The sequence below is a fragment of the Choristoneura fumiferana genome, chromosome 3, assembly GCF_025370935.1.
Source record: "Choristoneura fumiferana chromosome 3, NRCan_CFum_1, whole genome shotgun sequence".
NCBI classification, from domain to species: domain Eukaryota; kingdom Metazoa; phylum Arthropoda; class Insecta; order Lepidoptera; family Tortricidae; genus Choristoneura; species Choristoneura fumiferana.
The window spans coordinates 23,224,112-23,238,392 of record NC_133474.1 but is presented as its reverse complement, the minus strand read 5'-3'; the positions used below and the strand labels follow the sequence as shown (position 1 = coordinate 23,238,392).

The 14,281-nt window shown below is 38.4% G+C and overlaps 1 protein-coding gene across 1 annotated transcript in view; it reads left to right on the top strand.

The window, feature by feature from the left end:
• Positions 1 to 14,281, top strand: part of side-II (sidestep II transmembrane protein) — a 401,395-nt gene that overhangs the window by 124,575 nt on the left and 262,539 nt on the right. Inside the window, exon 2 of the mRNA XM_074086222.1 lies at positions 3,127 to 3,262. Within this exon, the coding sequence (XP_073942323.1) occupies positions 3,127 to 3,262 (136 nt within the window). The remainder of the gene's footprint in view (positions 1 to 3,126; positions 3,263 to 14,281) is intronic.

Below are 14,281 nucleotides of genomic sequence, written 5' to 3'. Positions count from 1 at the left end.
ATGAGTACTACACAGTACTAAATTCCCACGGAATTTCCAAAGCCGTTTTGAAAATGCATGTACAAAACTTTGTTTTTCTAGACAATGGTTGGAGTAATCCCAACAAGCTTTATCTGTTCTGTTCCTACACACACACACAAACATTACGCCAGTACTCCCAAATGTGGTGGCAGAAAACACGAAACGTTACCGCTTCGGAGCTACTTTTAGCAATTTTAGGTTTAAAGTTTAACAAAAACGGTACAACGGTACGGTTGCTAGCCTGTCGCCTACGGTATACCTTAACCTATATCCTTTGTCGCCTCTTACGACACCCACGGAAGAAATAGAGAGGTGTAATTCTAACCCGACACCACACGGACACACAGACATACAGCGGTCAAACTTATAAGAATCTTCTTTTTGCGTCCAGCAGCTTTAACCTGGAGCTTAACATACCTACACGCAACCTTTCTTACTTACACTTTGTGAACAACACACACACGACAAATTTAATCCACGCGTAGGTACATGTCGATTCACAAAAGCTGGCACGAATGGATTGAACGAAAGTAATGTTATTGGGACATTTTTGTAGGAAAATGACACATGACATTTTCATATTTGTGTGATGTGTATTCAAATAGGTAACACATCTGTATCTACTTTTATTCACTCATCAATCCATTCGTGGTACAAATTTCGAGCCAATCTTGTTAATCGACCTGTGCCCAAACACTTTTAAAGTATATATAAAAATATTATAAGGTTCATATTAAGTATGATAGTATAGATGGTCACAAAATAATACCTTAATCCCGCTGTAAGAGATTCTTCGAACTAAACTCATCAATTTTCAAAAGCAAGGTAACTTATTAACCAAATAGTAACTATCTTGAAGGTCCCCCGGGTTCTAGGAACAATACAATGTACACGGCACCATTAGCATGATAACGAGATCCGGAACTTGGCCGGAGTTCCGGAAATCGAAGTTTCGAGTTGGAACCAGCGGGGCCTGGGGGCTGGACAACAATAATAAGCGTATTAAGCTCTTGATTTGACTAAACTGTTGATGGCACAGAACTAATATATAACAGGGATAGAAATGCTATTTCCTTTTAGTATAAGCCGGGATTTAAGTATGATCATTCACATATATTGCTAAAATTATTTCGTTGTTTTGAACTCATTGCAACGGCTATGGCCACAAATATGTACTTAGTGAATATGAGTGAGAAACGCGAGAGTTTAAAATGAAAGAACGAGCGTTGTAATTCAAGTAATGTTTTCCGATATTTTGTAACTTTATTTTATTTAAAAGGAATTAAGTAGGTAATCAATTTCTTGACAAATTCTTCTCAACAGATGCTTTTCAGAATCGTTGATAAATTTTCGACATTCATGCAAGCATGATAATGCAATTACAGTCAACACAACGTAGTCAGCAATAAAGCCCGTCTTAAAAATAAAACTGTAAACAAAAAATATTATTTCACAAATGTATTTGATCAGAACAATTCCGACCAAGCAATCAAAAATCGCAATTAAACCGGACTTAATTACGCGTTTGACTGTTTAATTGGCTCAATAACTGCGTTAATGCAGCCGGTTTAAAAATGGCCGCGAGGCGCCCGTGCCAGGCACAGGCCGTTTGCATTCGTATCGTGAACAACCGGAAAAATATGACCCCGAGGGTACGTGTTTTTATGAATATTCCATACAGCTAGGGAATATAGTATAAGGCTCTGAGGTTAATTTATTTATTAAGGATCACCAACAGATAATACATAATACAAAACATAAATATCGAGTAGATGACATTCCAGGTAGATGTTTATCTAATTATAGGTAACCACAACTAACTTCTGTGTCATCGAACATGCAAAGAAGAAAAAAAAATACATGTGCTATTTAAGTATTTTAAATTAACACATAAAATTTAAATGAAAAGATAAAAACCGGAACAAATTATACAATACTAGCTTATGCCCGCGACTTCGTCTGCGCGGATCTACGTTATCGCGCGGTGGCGCCCTCTACCAGAATAAATGGTATCCTATGTTGATCCTTGGGGTTCAAACTACCTATATACCAAATTTCATCAAAATCGGTTCAGTTGTTTCGACGTGAAAGCGTAACAGACAGACAGACAGGCAGAGTTACTTTCGCATTTATAATATTAGTAGGGATAGTGAGAAAACTACAGAAATCAATTCACAAATTTTGCATGATCAGCAACCCGCCAGATCCTGGGAGCTGTAATGCCTTAAACTTTACTCTTAAAATTCAAGGGGCTATCATTAAGCATATTATTATTATTATCCATTACTATTATTATTATTATCCGAGCTCGAGCTCAGAAGATGGTTGTACAGTTGGAACATTCTCTTTTATTGGAATAAATTGTATGCTCCAATGTCAATGCAATGGTTCAAACTTGTTACGTTGAGGCAGGCGCCAATTGGATATTATTATGCCTGTGAAATTATCAGTAACTAGAGGTTACCCGAAGCTTCGCACGCGTTAACTATTTGGTCTGGTAGTTACAATTGAATTTCCGGGATATTACGAAATTACCCTGGGGATTCCCAACAACATTGGTCTTCATTGAGGTTGTGTTAACAACTGTCCAAAATATCAAACCTCTGAACCCAGCGGTTAAAATTTCAAGATTTTATCCCTATCCCGTGGGAATATCGGGATGAAAAGTATCATATTAAAAGTATATATTAGTAGGATTACAGCTGCGTAACTTCGTAGATAAATTTTGTACTTGTGACATTTATTAAGTATGCAGCTAATTAAGAACACAAGCTACGAGTATTTATACATATCTAGGTCCATTACTTACTAATATTATGCATACGAAAGTAACTCTATCTGCTTGTCTGTCAGTGACCTTTCACGCACAAACAGTTGAACCAATTTAAATGATATGGTATGGTAGCTTTTATCCCGAAAAATTGAAATTCTCGCGGGATCACGATAAAATAATTCTTTGCAGACAAAGGCGGGAATGCATATAGTAAAAATTGTTTGTATTGTATTATAGTTTTATATCACAGTTTAGCACTATAACGGTTTATAATGTATAGTAGTTTTATATCACAGTTTGGCACTATAATAAAGATAATAATATTTTTTCAGCGGGCGTGCGCACCGTGGATGTGCAAGCGGTGGAGGGGATGGTGGCGCAGTTTCCCTGCGACCTCGGCACCGCCGCCAACGACAAGGTCTACATGGTGTTCTGGTTCCGAGATGACGCCGGCATTCCGTTATACAGGTCAGTCTTCTTTTATTTAGAAAAGAAAAGGACATTTCAACATTAAATCTGGGGGCCCGCCAGTGCTCCTGCCAAGACGAAAAAAAAGAAGGCGGGGCACTACCTATCTTCTTCGTCTTTTCTCGTCCCAGTTGACACCAGAGAGTCCAAATTTATAGCATTAGATGTGGTTACGAAACTTAATAAGCCCAAGCTGCACCAAGTTTCGTTGATCTACATAGCTTCGGTCCGATAGACTTATTATAATGGTAGAAAATTGTGTCACTGGTCTTAAATTTTATCATATGCAATAGAATAGAGCTATGAAGCAGGTCACACTTTAAAACCAAGGTGTATGGTTAGTGAAGCCAGGGTTAAGGCTTGGCTTTTCCTTGGATCTGATAACTTTTTACAGCGAAAGCGTTATGAGCTTGAGAGTATGTTTTGTAATGTCAATTAACCCACCACGATGGACCGATGATTTGGTCAAAATTGCCTACAAAGAAGTGGATAAGGAAGGTAAAGATCGAGAAAAATTACGTACGCTGCTAGAGGCCTACACTCAGCATTGGGTGGCAAGAAGCTAAATAAGAAAAGAAAGGAAAGAGAGTCCTGAAATTATGAGCTTAAGAATCAATGGCTCCATTAATCATAAAACAAACAGTATGCAAGATATTTAGGTACCTACATACATTATTACATTTCTAGTCTCGACCCAATTGAAAAAAAATTCACAAGACACAATAGTAGTCGTATTCATAAGGGTCGGTGGCTTTTCTATTCCTTTTTTTTTTTTACTTGTTCTGTACTGTAGTCATATACGATTTTCCCTTTAGTACCAATTGACCTTACTTGCAAGCAAAGCTTGTACTACTAGTCAACGGATAAACATACTTATATAGATAAATACATACTTAAACATCCAAGACCCGAGAACAAACATCCATCCTGTCATCAAATTAAAAACGAAATCTGTTGAACCATAACTCAACCATGCTTACCGTATTATTTCCAAGTACATAAATTATGAAACCATCTTTCTATTCATCGCCTGTCTCATTCATTAAGTTTTTAACCGCTGCGTTTCCTGAAGTTGACTGCACGCCTCACAATCAACCGGAGTGCAGCCGACTCGAGGCGATAATTGCCGAAGTTTGCCGAACAACTCGGCGAGCGTCGAGTGCAGTGACAGATCCTATCTTTGCGGCTAAAGTTATTAGATTTTAATTGCCTTATGCAATAAGTTTGCGTGTGGCATGTTTTCTGGAAATCTTTAATCAATGCATGCAAATTAAAGTTCTTATGTGGGTTTATTGTAAATATGTATCCCATCAAAACACAAATAAAAAATGTGAAATATTATAATAAAGGTTTGCCTTTTTTTTAATTAATAAAATAAAATAAAAATAAACTAAACACTGTCATAACATAAATATGTATATGTCTTGGTTGTTGACTTCAACAACAAAAGAATTGAGATCTAAATCGACGCCAAGTTCAGTGGTCAGTCCTGAAATTTATTTATAACAACATAAAATATTATTTCATAACAACTTAAAATATCATTTCGTCTTATAACTCAGGATAATTGAACCGTAAAGTCTGACTTGGCTAGTTCTCATATACGAATTATTATTAAGTACCTACCTACTAAAACAGTCATGGAAGAGCCCTATGTTCGAAATAAGAACTTATAGCTTTACAACTTGCGAAAGCTATAATATAAAGTACAGTGTTACGTAGAGAAAGATGAAAGAAAGAAAGAAAGAGATTTATTTTGGCTCCATAAGTACCACCACCTTACAATAATAAAATACGAGTAGATAAGACTAAATCTAGCACTAAAACTAAGTTACTTGGTTGGATGGAATATTTTGCGAGTCAGAATAAGCCGATTCTTATAACGCAAACCATGAAGCCATTTTAAAAGCAAAAGATGAAGCAGCATTTAAACAGCCATAAACTAAGTTGGGAGAGCATCACAATCTTTAAGAGTTCGTAACAAGGTTTGGCGCGATCGCATGACGACATCGCCGCCAACTTAGATAAAACATTGAAACTTCGCCAGCTCCTAAATTATGAAGTGGACAAATTTTTGATAGCTTTTTAATTTTTTTTTTCACGAGTTAGTTACTCGAGAAGTTCAGCGTTGATGGTGTTAGTGCCAGCTTTTTTAGGATGAATCTTTATTCATCTTTATGTCTTGGGATAGGGGATCAAGAGCTCAAAACTTGTTAAAACGTTTCCCTGTTTCATTACGGTCCGATGAAGGGCTTTTCGTCATTATTTCAAGTTATTCTGTCGTAAAAGGATACTTTAATTACTGTAACTCCTAGGATTCAATTTTAAATAACAACGTACATAATATACGTATTACTACACACACGCTGACAGTAAGTGAACCAATGCATTTGATTGCTCTTTTTTATTAATCAAAATTTCAGATCCTTCTTTATACAAAACTTTGCCTTTGTACTCTTTTGTTTTCTTGTTTTCTTTTTGTATTATTTTTGTTTTATGTACAATAAAGTATTTACAATTTTACATACATACATACTTTATAAGCATTACGGTTTCGTTTTTTATTTACAAAAATGAAGCCTGGTAACTACATTGTCATGCTTATCAATGTGCTATTCACCAACATAATAAATACAGCTGGCTGCATTGTGTGTCCAAAGTTTTTAGGACAAACTTGATATCGTGAGCACGCGCTGCTAAATTCATGAGAGAGGATTTTGTAGATCTTGACTCTCGCCAGCTGTGCTTGACTTTCAAGACTTTAGTGAGATGGAAATTTTGGAGATAAATAGCATTAGTTGATGAGTTCAGTAGAACTATTCTGCTACACGATGGAAGTTGGCACTAATCTAACAATACAAGCAGCACATGAAGCACAGACAACCATTAAGGGTGAAAGATCATCGAAGTGACGACCACGAACTGGAAGACGAACTGGAACTGGAAGACGAAGCGAACTAGGTGGACTGACGACATCATGAAAGTAGCGGGCAACCCGTGGTTGCAGATGTCGTACATTGTGGCGTTTTGGAGGAGGCCTTAGTTCAACAGTGCACGTCTTTTGGCTGATAATGAACAGGAGCATAAAAGCTACAAATTTTTATAATTCCGTACCCGAAAAGAAAAAAAAAACTCTTATAGAGTCACTTCGTTGTCCATAATATGCCTGGTACTCGTTTGAAGTTTAATCCATAAAACCATTGTTAATGTCATGTAAGTATGATTAGTTTTTGGGAGTCTTTTTGTATTTTTTATTTCAACTCCAAATTTGTTACTTTTACGGGTATCCCGTGAAACCATATCGAAAATACAAACTGAGACGTGGATGCACAGAAAAACCAGAAAAGAGACCGGCACTGGGAATCGAACCCAGGTCCTCAGCAATCCGTGCTGCGTGCTATAACCCCTACACCACTGCTGGACCCAGGACCTGGGTTCGATTCCCAGTGCCGGTCTCTCTTTCTGGATTTTCTGTGCATCCATGTCTCAGTTTGTATTTTCGAGGTGAACATGTAAGTAGTTTAAATTTCAGTCAACACAGTGAATACTCATGATTGTCCAGCTATCAACTGTCCATTACGCGCGTAAATAATTAACGCGCAATAGGCACAACTTCGCGTATTAAGTAGTTTAAAACGCGCCGCTGTCAACGCCCGCTATCACGACATCTACAAAGGGTCAGAACAAAACTTCTATGCGCCTTAAAAGTTGCCAAATATTTCACCGTTTTAGCCGCTTAAGACAAATTGCTTCGGCCGTTTTAGGGTTTTTCCCCCGTTCTCAGTAATTTCACCGTTCGTTGGCTCATGGCGGATTCCGCTGCGTTGTCGGTTAGCAGCAGTGAGCCCGACACCCATTGGAACGTATAAAATGCTGTTAAAAATTCCTTCGCCGGGCCGGCAGCGGCAGCGGCAGGCTGGGGACGCGTCGCAGAATGCTTTCGGGATAATGAACGCCCCCGTCTGTCTTGTAGATTAGTGTCTCTCTAATGAAGGGGATGAACTCTTGAACTCTTTAAGACGGGTAAAAAGCCTCGCCATCGCAACGTGAGCTAAAAAGATTCGTGTTAATGAAAGTCTTTGCGTGTCTCAGCTGAATGAGGGTTACAGATGTAAAAAGCGTAGTCGAATTTGTTGCAATGTTAACCACTGCTCGAAGGGGGTTATGTTTTTAAAACGTAATGTCTATTTATTTGTGTCGTCTCAGTAGCCTAAGCTGCTGGATGGTTTTCAACGTATGAGGTATTATTAGATTCGTGTAAAATAGCGTCCGTGAACAAATATGGAAGAAGGATTTAATTTTTTTATTTTAAAGGTAGGTATCAAAGTAAAAGCTATTTATAAGCCCATTCCAAATTATACATAATATAATACCCATGTACTGTATTTACAGGAACATCAAAATGTGGGAAATAAAAAAAATCTTTAAAATAATCCAAAAATTAAACTGCCTTACTGGACTCATTACTGAGAATTATTTACATGGTCACAATTTTTTAATGGGTCTCGACTGGTCCCGTATTGAGTTTTTAGTTACTTAACAGAGTTCTTGACTACTAGACTTTGTTTCCCTTTGTGGTTTTATTTAAAGGTTTTTAAGGCGTCGCTGTTGTTCTACTTTTGTTAGAATATGTACCTAAATTGTTGTGGCGTATTCAACTTCAAATTAAAACTTTATGTTGATGGCAACCGGTCGTATTTGTTAAGCAATGACTAGGTACTGCAGCAAAGTGTATGTTGTCTTCTGCGACTTCTTTTGTTTCTGAAGTAGGAGTTGCAGGAGTGTTTGTTCCACGCCTGAAATGAACAGATACAAAACATAGAGAAAGTACAAAAAATTTAGGCAATAGTTCCACCCGGCGAGTAACGAGAAAAGAGTGATATTCGATATAATTTTTTGGCGTAGACAATACAGAGATCGAATGTAAGACAGCGATAAACGAGGAAAAAAGTGGCGTTAAAAAAAGACTAGTCCTCTGTCAGATGATTACTTTGCCAAAAATCAAATCGATAAATAGATTAATATTATGCTTAAAAAATTTCACGAGAATCGATTAAAATGCGATCTCTAAAGAAGAACAGCCGGACATTCGCTGGACAGACATACGAACACGAAAGCATTTTCTCCCAAGCTAAAACGGAGTCGCCTCATAAAAAGTTTTTCTTTTCATAAATTTTAAGAACATCCCACGATCCCACATCCCACATCAACGATATGAAAATCCTAAATTGTTACAATTCAATCAGGCAATCCTAACATGGCGATCCGGGCTACGCGATGATAAATTATGCGGCGCACGAGATCCAAATAACATCCGTCTAATGAAGGGGCTAATAAACGCGGCGTAGCGACGCGTGTGCGGGGGACGCGGGACGGGAATAGTTCAAGCCTTACGAACATCGAAATTCGAATTCTCGTGCAGTCTCGCTTGCGCTGATGGTATTAAATAGGAGACGAATAGGGACGAGTAGTGCAAACTTCGAATTTCGTAGTAGCGGTCAGTTTTGGCTTGAAATATCCAATTGAAGTGTTATTCAGCTGGCAGTTTGAAAAGTTTTCCAGTATGAAAAATATAACTAAAGTAAAGGACAATGAAGTTTGGAACATAAGGTTAGGATGTCCGAACATTTTTTTGCCAGCAGCCAGCGCGACACGCACGTACACAACAGGGCAACCAGACTAGCGTCCCGCCAGCTTCATTTCTTGTTTTTTTTTATTATTTTTTATTTATTTCATGTAATGTTTGAGAAAAGTCTATATCTGCTTGGCCGGCCACCCCCTACTTCCCGGTCTCTACAGTAATGTACTATTTTAATAATTAATTAAGATTGATTACGATGGAAGAGATCCCTTTAAATATGTTCGCCTTTTTACATCTTATTATCCGGTTTTCTGTTAATTTTATGTTTGTATGTATCTACAATAAAGAGTTTTACAATTTAAAATACAATAATGATCTTAAGTTAATGTTAAACTTAAAATTTATTACAATATTGCAACACAAAACCAATGTCTGGTTACGTTTCATGTTTGTACGACACTTATTGCAACAGCTCCTGTATATTATGCGCATATTAATGCCCGGTGATCAGTTATTTCTGACAAATAACTGAAATCAAACATAACTGACACTGAATGACATGTTTGGCTCAAATGACCCGCACTTTAACACAATCACCCCACTTTATACTCGTAAATACTGCATTCTATAAACAATCAGTATTATTCCAAAAGACACACAATTTTGAATCATCCAGTGCGTCAACAGAGTTCAAATCGAGCAGTTTGTTAATGGTCGCGTATTTGCAGTAACCTGAGCCTGTACTGTGTTGGTTTTAGGGTTTATTTTTGATGGCACCGCTAGCTAATCGCTAGGTTCTGAAAGAGTCACGTTTCTAGCGTATCGAGGGTAGTTTACGATAATTCGGATTGTTCGCGTAGCACGTTTTAGTTAGTCGCATTATCTTGGCGGGAATAATTGTCATTCGAAACACTGTTTTTGTGGCGCTAGTTTGTCAAATTGCATGTTTATAACAAGATATGTCTAGTGGTATTACAATACAGTAAATTCGGGTTTTGTTCCGCGAATTCATTTATCATGAAATAAGTAAGTGACCGCAATAGTCTTTTTATTTTTTATTCGACTGTATGGGAAATAAAATATTGAAGTCATTGTATTGTTTTTAATGAACAACAACACAGTAATCAAGTACAGAAAACACAGGTAGGTATATAGACATGCTACTTACAATATATAGTATAAATCTTCCCAGGTGAATTTTTCGCTTCGAGCCCTTATCTTTCAAATAAAGGCCATTGTCTCTATTATCGCAAAGCCGCTAGCTACCGAGTTAGCACGTGCCACTACAACATTCATATTAAAAAAAATTTAGTGCCGTATTGCCTCGGGGTGGTATATCGTCCTACACTACCAAAACGTTATATCTAGAATATCAGTGACATTAAATTTGAACCTTAATACTATGACGATACCGTTTGTTTTTCAATATGAATGTTGTAGTGGCACGTGCTAACTCGGTAGCTAGCGGCTTTGCGATAATAGTCACAATGGCCTTTGTTTGAAAGATAAGGGCTCGAAGAGAAAAAATCACCTGGGAAGATTTATACTATACCTATAAACAATACTGAAATAAAATAATAATAGGTATGTATACACGCCTGTGAAAAAAATAATCATGATATTTTTGTGCATTGTATTGACTTGGTGCTAAATAGCCCTCCGAAGTTTAGCCGTAAAATGTCCAGTGTCGAAATTGCGTCCACATCGTAGGAGGTCCATGTCTTACAGCGTTTAAGTCATGCCACATCCAAGTTTCAGACAGTACTAAACAAAATACTTCTTTATTGTTTTCTAGTTAACAACAGATTTACGAAAGGTCCTCGAGTGGCAATTCGATCACAAACCGGAAGATAAACAGTTAGCATGGCACTAGATGAACTGACGGCATCGGGAGAGTTACGGGCAATCGATGCAAGTGGGGAGTTGTCGTTTATTGTGGCTTTCTAAGAGGCCTTGGTCCCACAATCCTCTGCTTAAGATGCCATTGGTCAAGCACTTAGGCCACCATAGTTGAGCCCCTTTTTAACCTACGGAGCCAAAATTTGGACCTTGACTGCGAGGCTAATCCACAAATTCAAGGTTACTCAGCGAGCTATGGAGAGAGCAATGCTAGGGGTTTCTTTGAAGGATAAAACCCGAAATGTTTTAATGTTTATACCTAACATTAACCAATAAAGATGCCACCGTTAGATAATACATAAAAATTAAAGAGGGTTGGTGTATCCACATTTGTACAAAATATTCGAAACAAAATTAAAGAGCAAATCGAAAAATTATATACTAAACTAATAAAATGAAGTTAACCATTAACTAAACCTTAAAGAGAAGCCTTAAATCTAAGCAGAGAAACATTAAAGAATTCTGCTTCAGAAACTGATCCATTTTGCATTTTACATGCTCTACTTACAAAGCCATTGCCTACATAATTGGTTCGAAACCTTATTATCCGACATAGAACGAAAGTCACCGACGTTGCTCAAAGAATTAGTTTGCTGAAGTGGCGTTGGGCTGGCCACGTCTGTCGCAGGACTAATGAACGGTGGAGCAGACGAGTCCTCGAATGAAGCCACAGACGGGAAAACGTAGTGTAGGGCGTCCTGAGGCACAGAGGACGGACGATCTTTAGAGGGTCGCTGGCAGCGGATGGATGCGAGGGGCTGAAGACAGTGTTGTGGGGCGCCATGGAAGAGGCCTATGTCCAGCAGTGGACTGCTGTAGGCTGATGATGATGAGTTTAGTTCCTAGTGCTTTTACGGGCATAGGAGTGCATTGGGTAAATTCCAGGGCAGGCAGCGCTAGTTCGCGCCACAGCAGCGTGCTGCTACCCCCCTACCTACTTAATACACGCCAGGTCAGTAATAGTATTTTATGCAACTGTATCTTAATAGGGGTCCTTAAAACACGAGTGTGGGTTTATATATATAATAGAGTCACATGAGTGTTTTAAGGCCTAATTACGTACAGTTGCATACAATATTTTATCTATATCCATATATTAAATCCTCTATCATGTGTTCCGCGAACCATTGAGAATGACCTGCATAAACGAGAACTAGGTAGGTATGTCTGCCCCACGAGCTGCGCCCGCTGCGCGCGCGACGACCTGCTGCTGCACGTGGTCGCGGCGCCCCCCCCCGTGCTGTAATGATGTATGAAATCTCATTACGATACAGCCGTGTTCGTAAAAGAATCCAATGTGGTAATGCTGGTCATAACCTATGGTTTTTGAACGCATAATTGAGGATTTACTATATGGGTGTAGATAAAAATGTATATATTCTTAATCCCAGCGCTCTCACGAGAGACTTTGCATATGTGGTCCGGCTATAAGAATAGCTCGTTAAATGGTATTGAACTAGAGTGACGTCACACCGCCGGGACCGGACGCGCGGTGCTTAGCCCGTCCGGCGCCGCTCCGGAAATAAATCCGTTCCTTCCCGGACCAGCTCGCCTAACAGGATATTTCTCTTATACGCAAAAAATGAGGTCGAGCAATTTGCGACGTCGTTTTTTACCCGCACGGCTGACGGTTCAACCTTTGAAGTGTTTCAATTCACGGCAACCGAGAATTATTTAGTGCCGTTCAATGAATAGTTATAATGGAACAATACATTTAAGTAGGCGTGCGAAGCCGCAGGTCAACATAGTCCCACTAATATTATAAACGCATTCAGAAAAGTCTGTTTGTTTGTAACTTCATTACGTCTTTCTTCTTACGTTCTTACTTCTTACGTTCGTTCTTGCAGGTGGTAGGACTTTGTGCAAGGTCCGCCTGGATTGCTACTACCATCTTGCTCGCTAATCCTGCCGTGAAACAGCAGTGCAGAGTAAGACAGCCGGTGAAATTACTGGCACTTGAGGTATCCCATCTTAGGCCTCTAGGTTGGCAACGCATCTGCAATCCCCCTGGTGTTGCAGGCGTCTATGGGCGGTGGTGATCTCTTATCATCTTGCTCGTTTGCCATCCAGTTGAATAAAAAAAAAAGGCTAATAACCGATGTAGATGACATTTATATACTTATTAAATTATATAGTTATAATAGTTTCAGTTCCGGGAAAGGACATAGGATAGTTTTTATCCCGGAAATGGCATAGTTCCCGCAGGATAGCGATAGGTAATCGAATTTTACACGGACAGAGTCATGGAGTCATACATACTAGCTAGTTAAACATATATTTGAGTTGTCTATCAATTACGGTCCTTGAAATACAGCCTCGTGACAGACCTCGCAGCGTAATAGGGTTCCGTTTGTCACCCTTCAGGTACCGAACCCTAAACAACAATTAACACTCACACACTCTCCGAAAACAGCGTCAATTTGACACAAAGTGGAACGGAGCGAAGACTCGACGAACACTACTGTGCCAGTTACATAAGTTTCTAACTTCACTTGTTTTGTTGCTGTCTTCAATTGAGTTATACATAGTTCAATTAACGTAAATTGAACCTTGGGTGGGCTGTGCTGTAGTATATGAGACGACGGGTCTACAAATTAGGCGGTTTTCGATCGTTTGCCCGAATTTCATAATGCTATAATGTATTTTTGCATAATTTGGGTGCCGCTCGAAGGAATAACAACAATTGATATATTTATCTTAAAAACCAAACTTATTTATATTTTTATTAATTCGATTTGACGTACTTCGGGTTAGGTTAGGTTTATTTTATAAAAAAGTTTTGCGAAGCTCCTATCCTTTGAAATTATATCAAATGTTGTTATATCCAGTGACAATATATCCAGTTGTTATACACACCTATCAATAGATAACCGCATATTATTATTTTTTATATAAGAGGGGGCAAACGAGCAGACGGGTCACCTGATGGAGAGCGATCACCGTCGCCCATGGACACTCTCAACACGAGGGGAATCACAGGTGCGTTGCCGACCCTTTTAGAATTTGGTAGGCTCGTCATTACCTTCAGAATTGCATTTGATAAGACAGCAGATTCCGGTAGTTAAGGCTGTATATCTTACCAGTATTAGTAGAATTAAGTTTATTTAACATAGTCAAAATACCACGAACGGGACTCATCACGCTAAAATACACGAGTAATACTTACCTCCACGTTTCAACCACATTACCATAATTCATCAGTGACCACGGCCACTGTAATGTGGTTTAAACGTCGAGGTAAATATTACTCGTGTGTTTTAGCGTGATAAGTTCCGTTTGTGGTATTTTGACTATAAGTTTATTTAGTTTTTAAATAACATAATATAGTTATTAGTTATCATGACATAATTCTTTTGTCAGCGATATCAACGACGACGGACATTCATAATACCTATTGAACTCGATTCTTATTTCACATCCATATTTTTAATAGGATATCATTACTTTTTGTACAGAAATTATTCGAACACTTCATGAATAGGTACGTCGTAATTTATAAATTACTCTTTATACGTATTTAAACGTTTGCTCTGTATAAT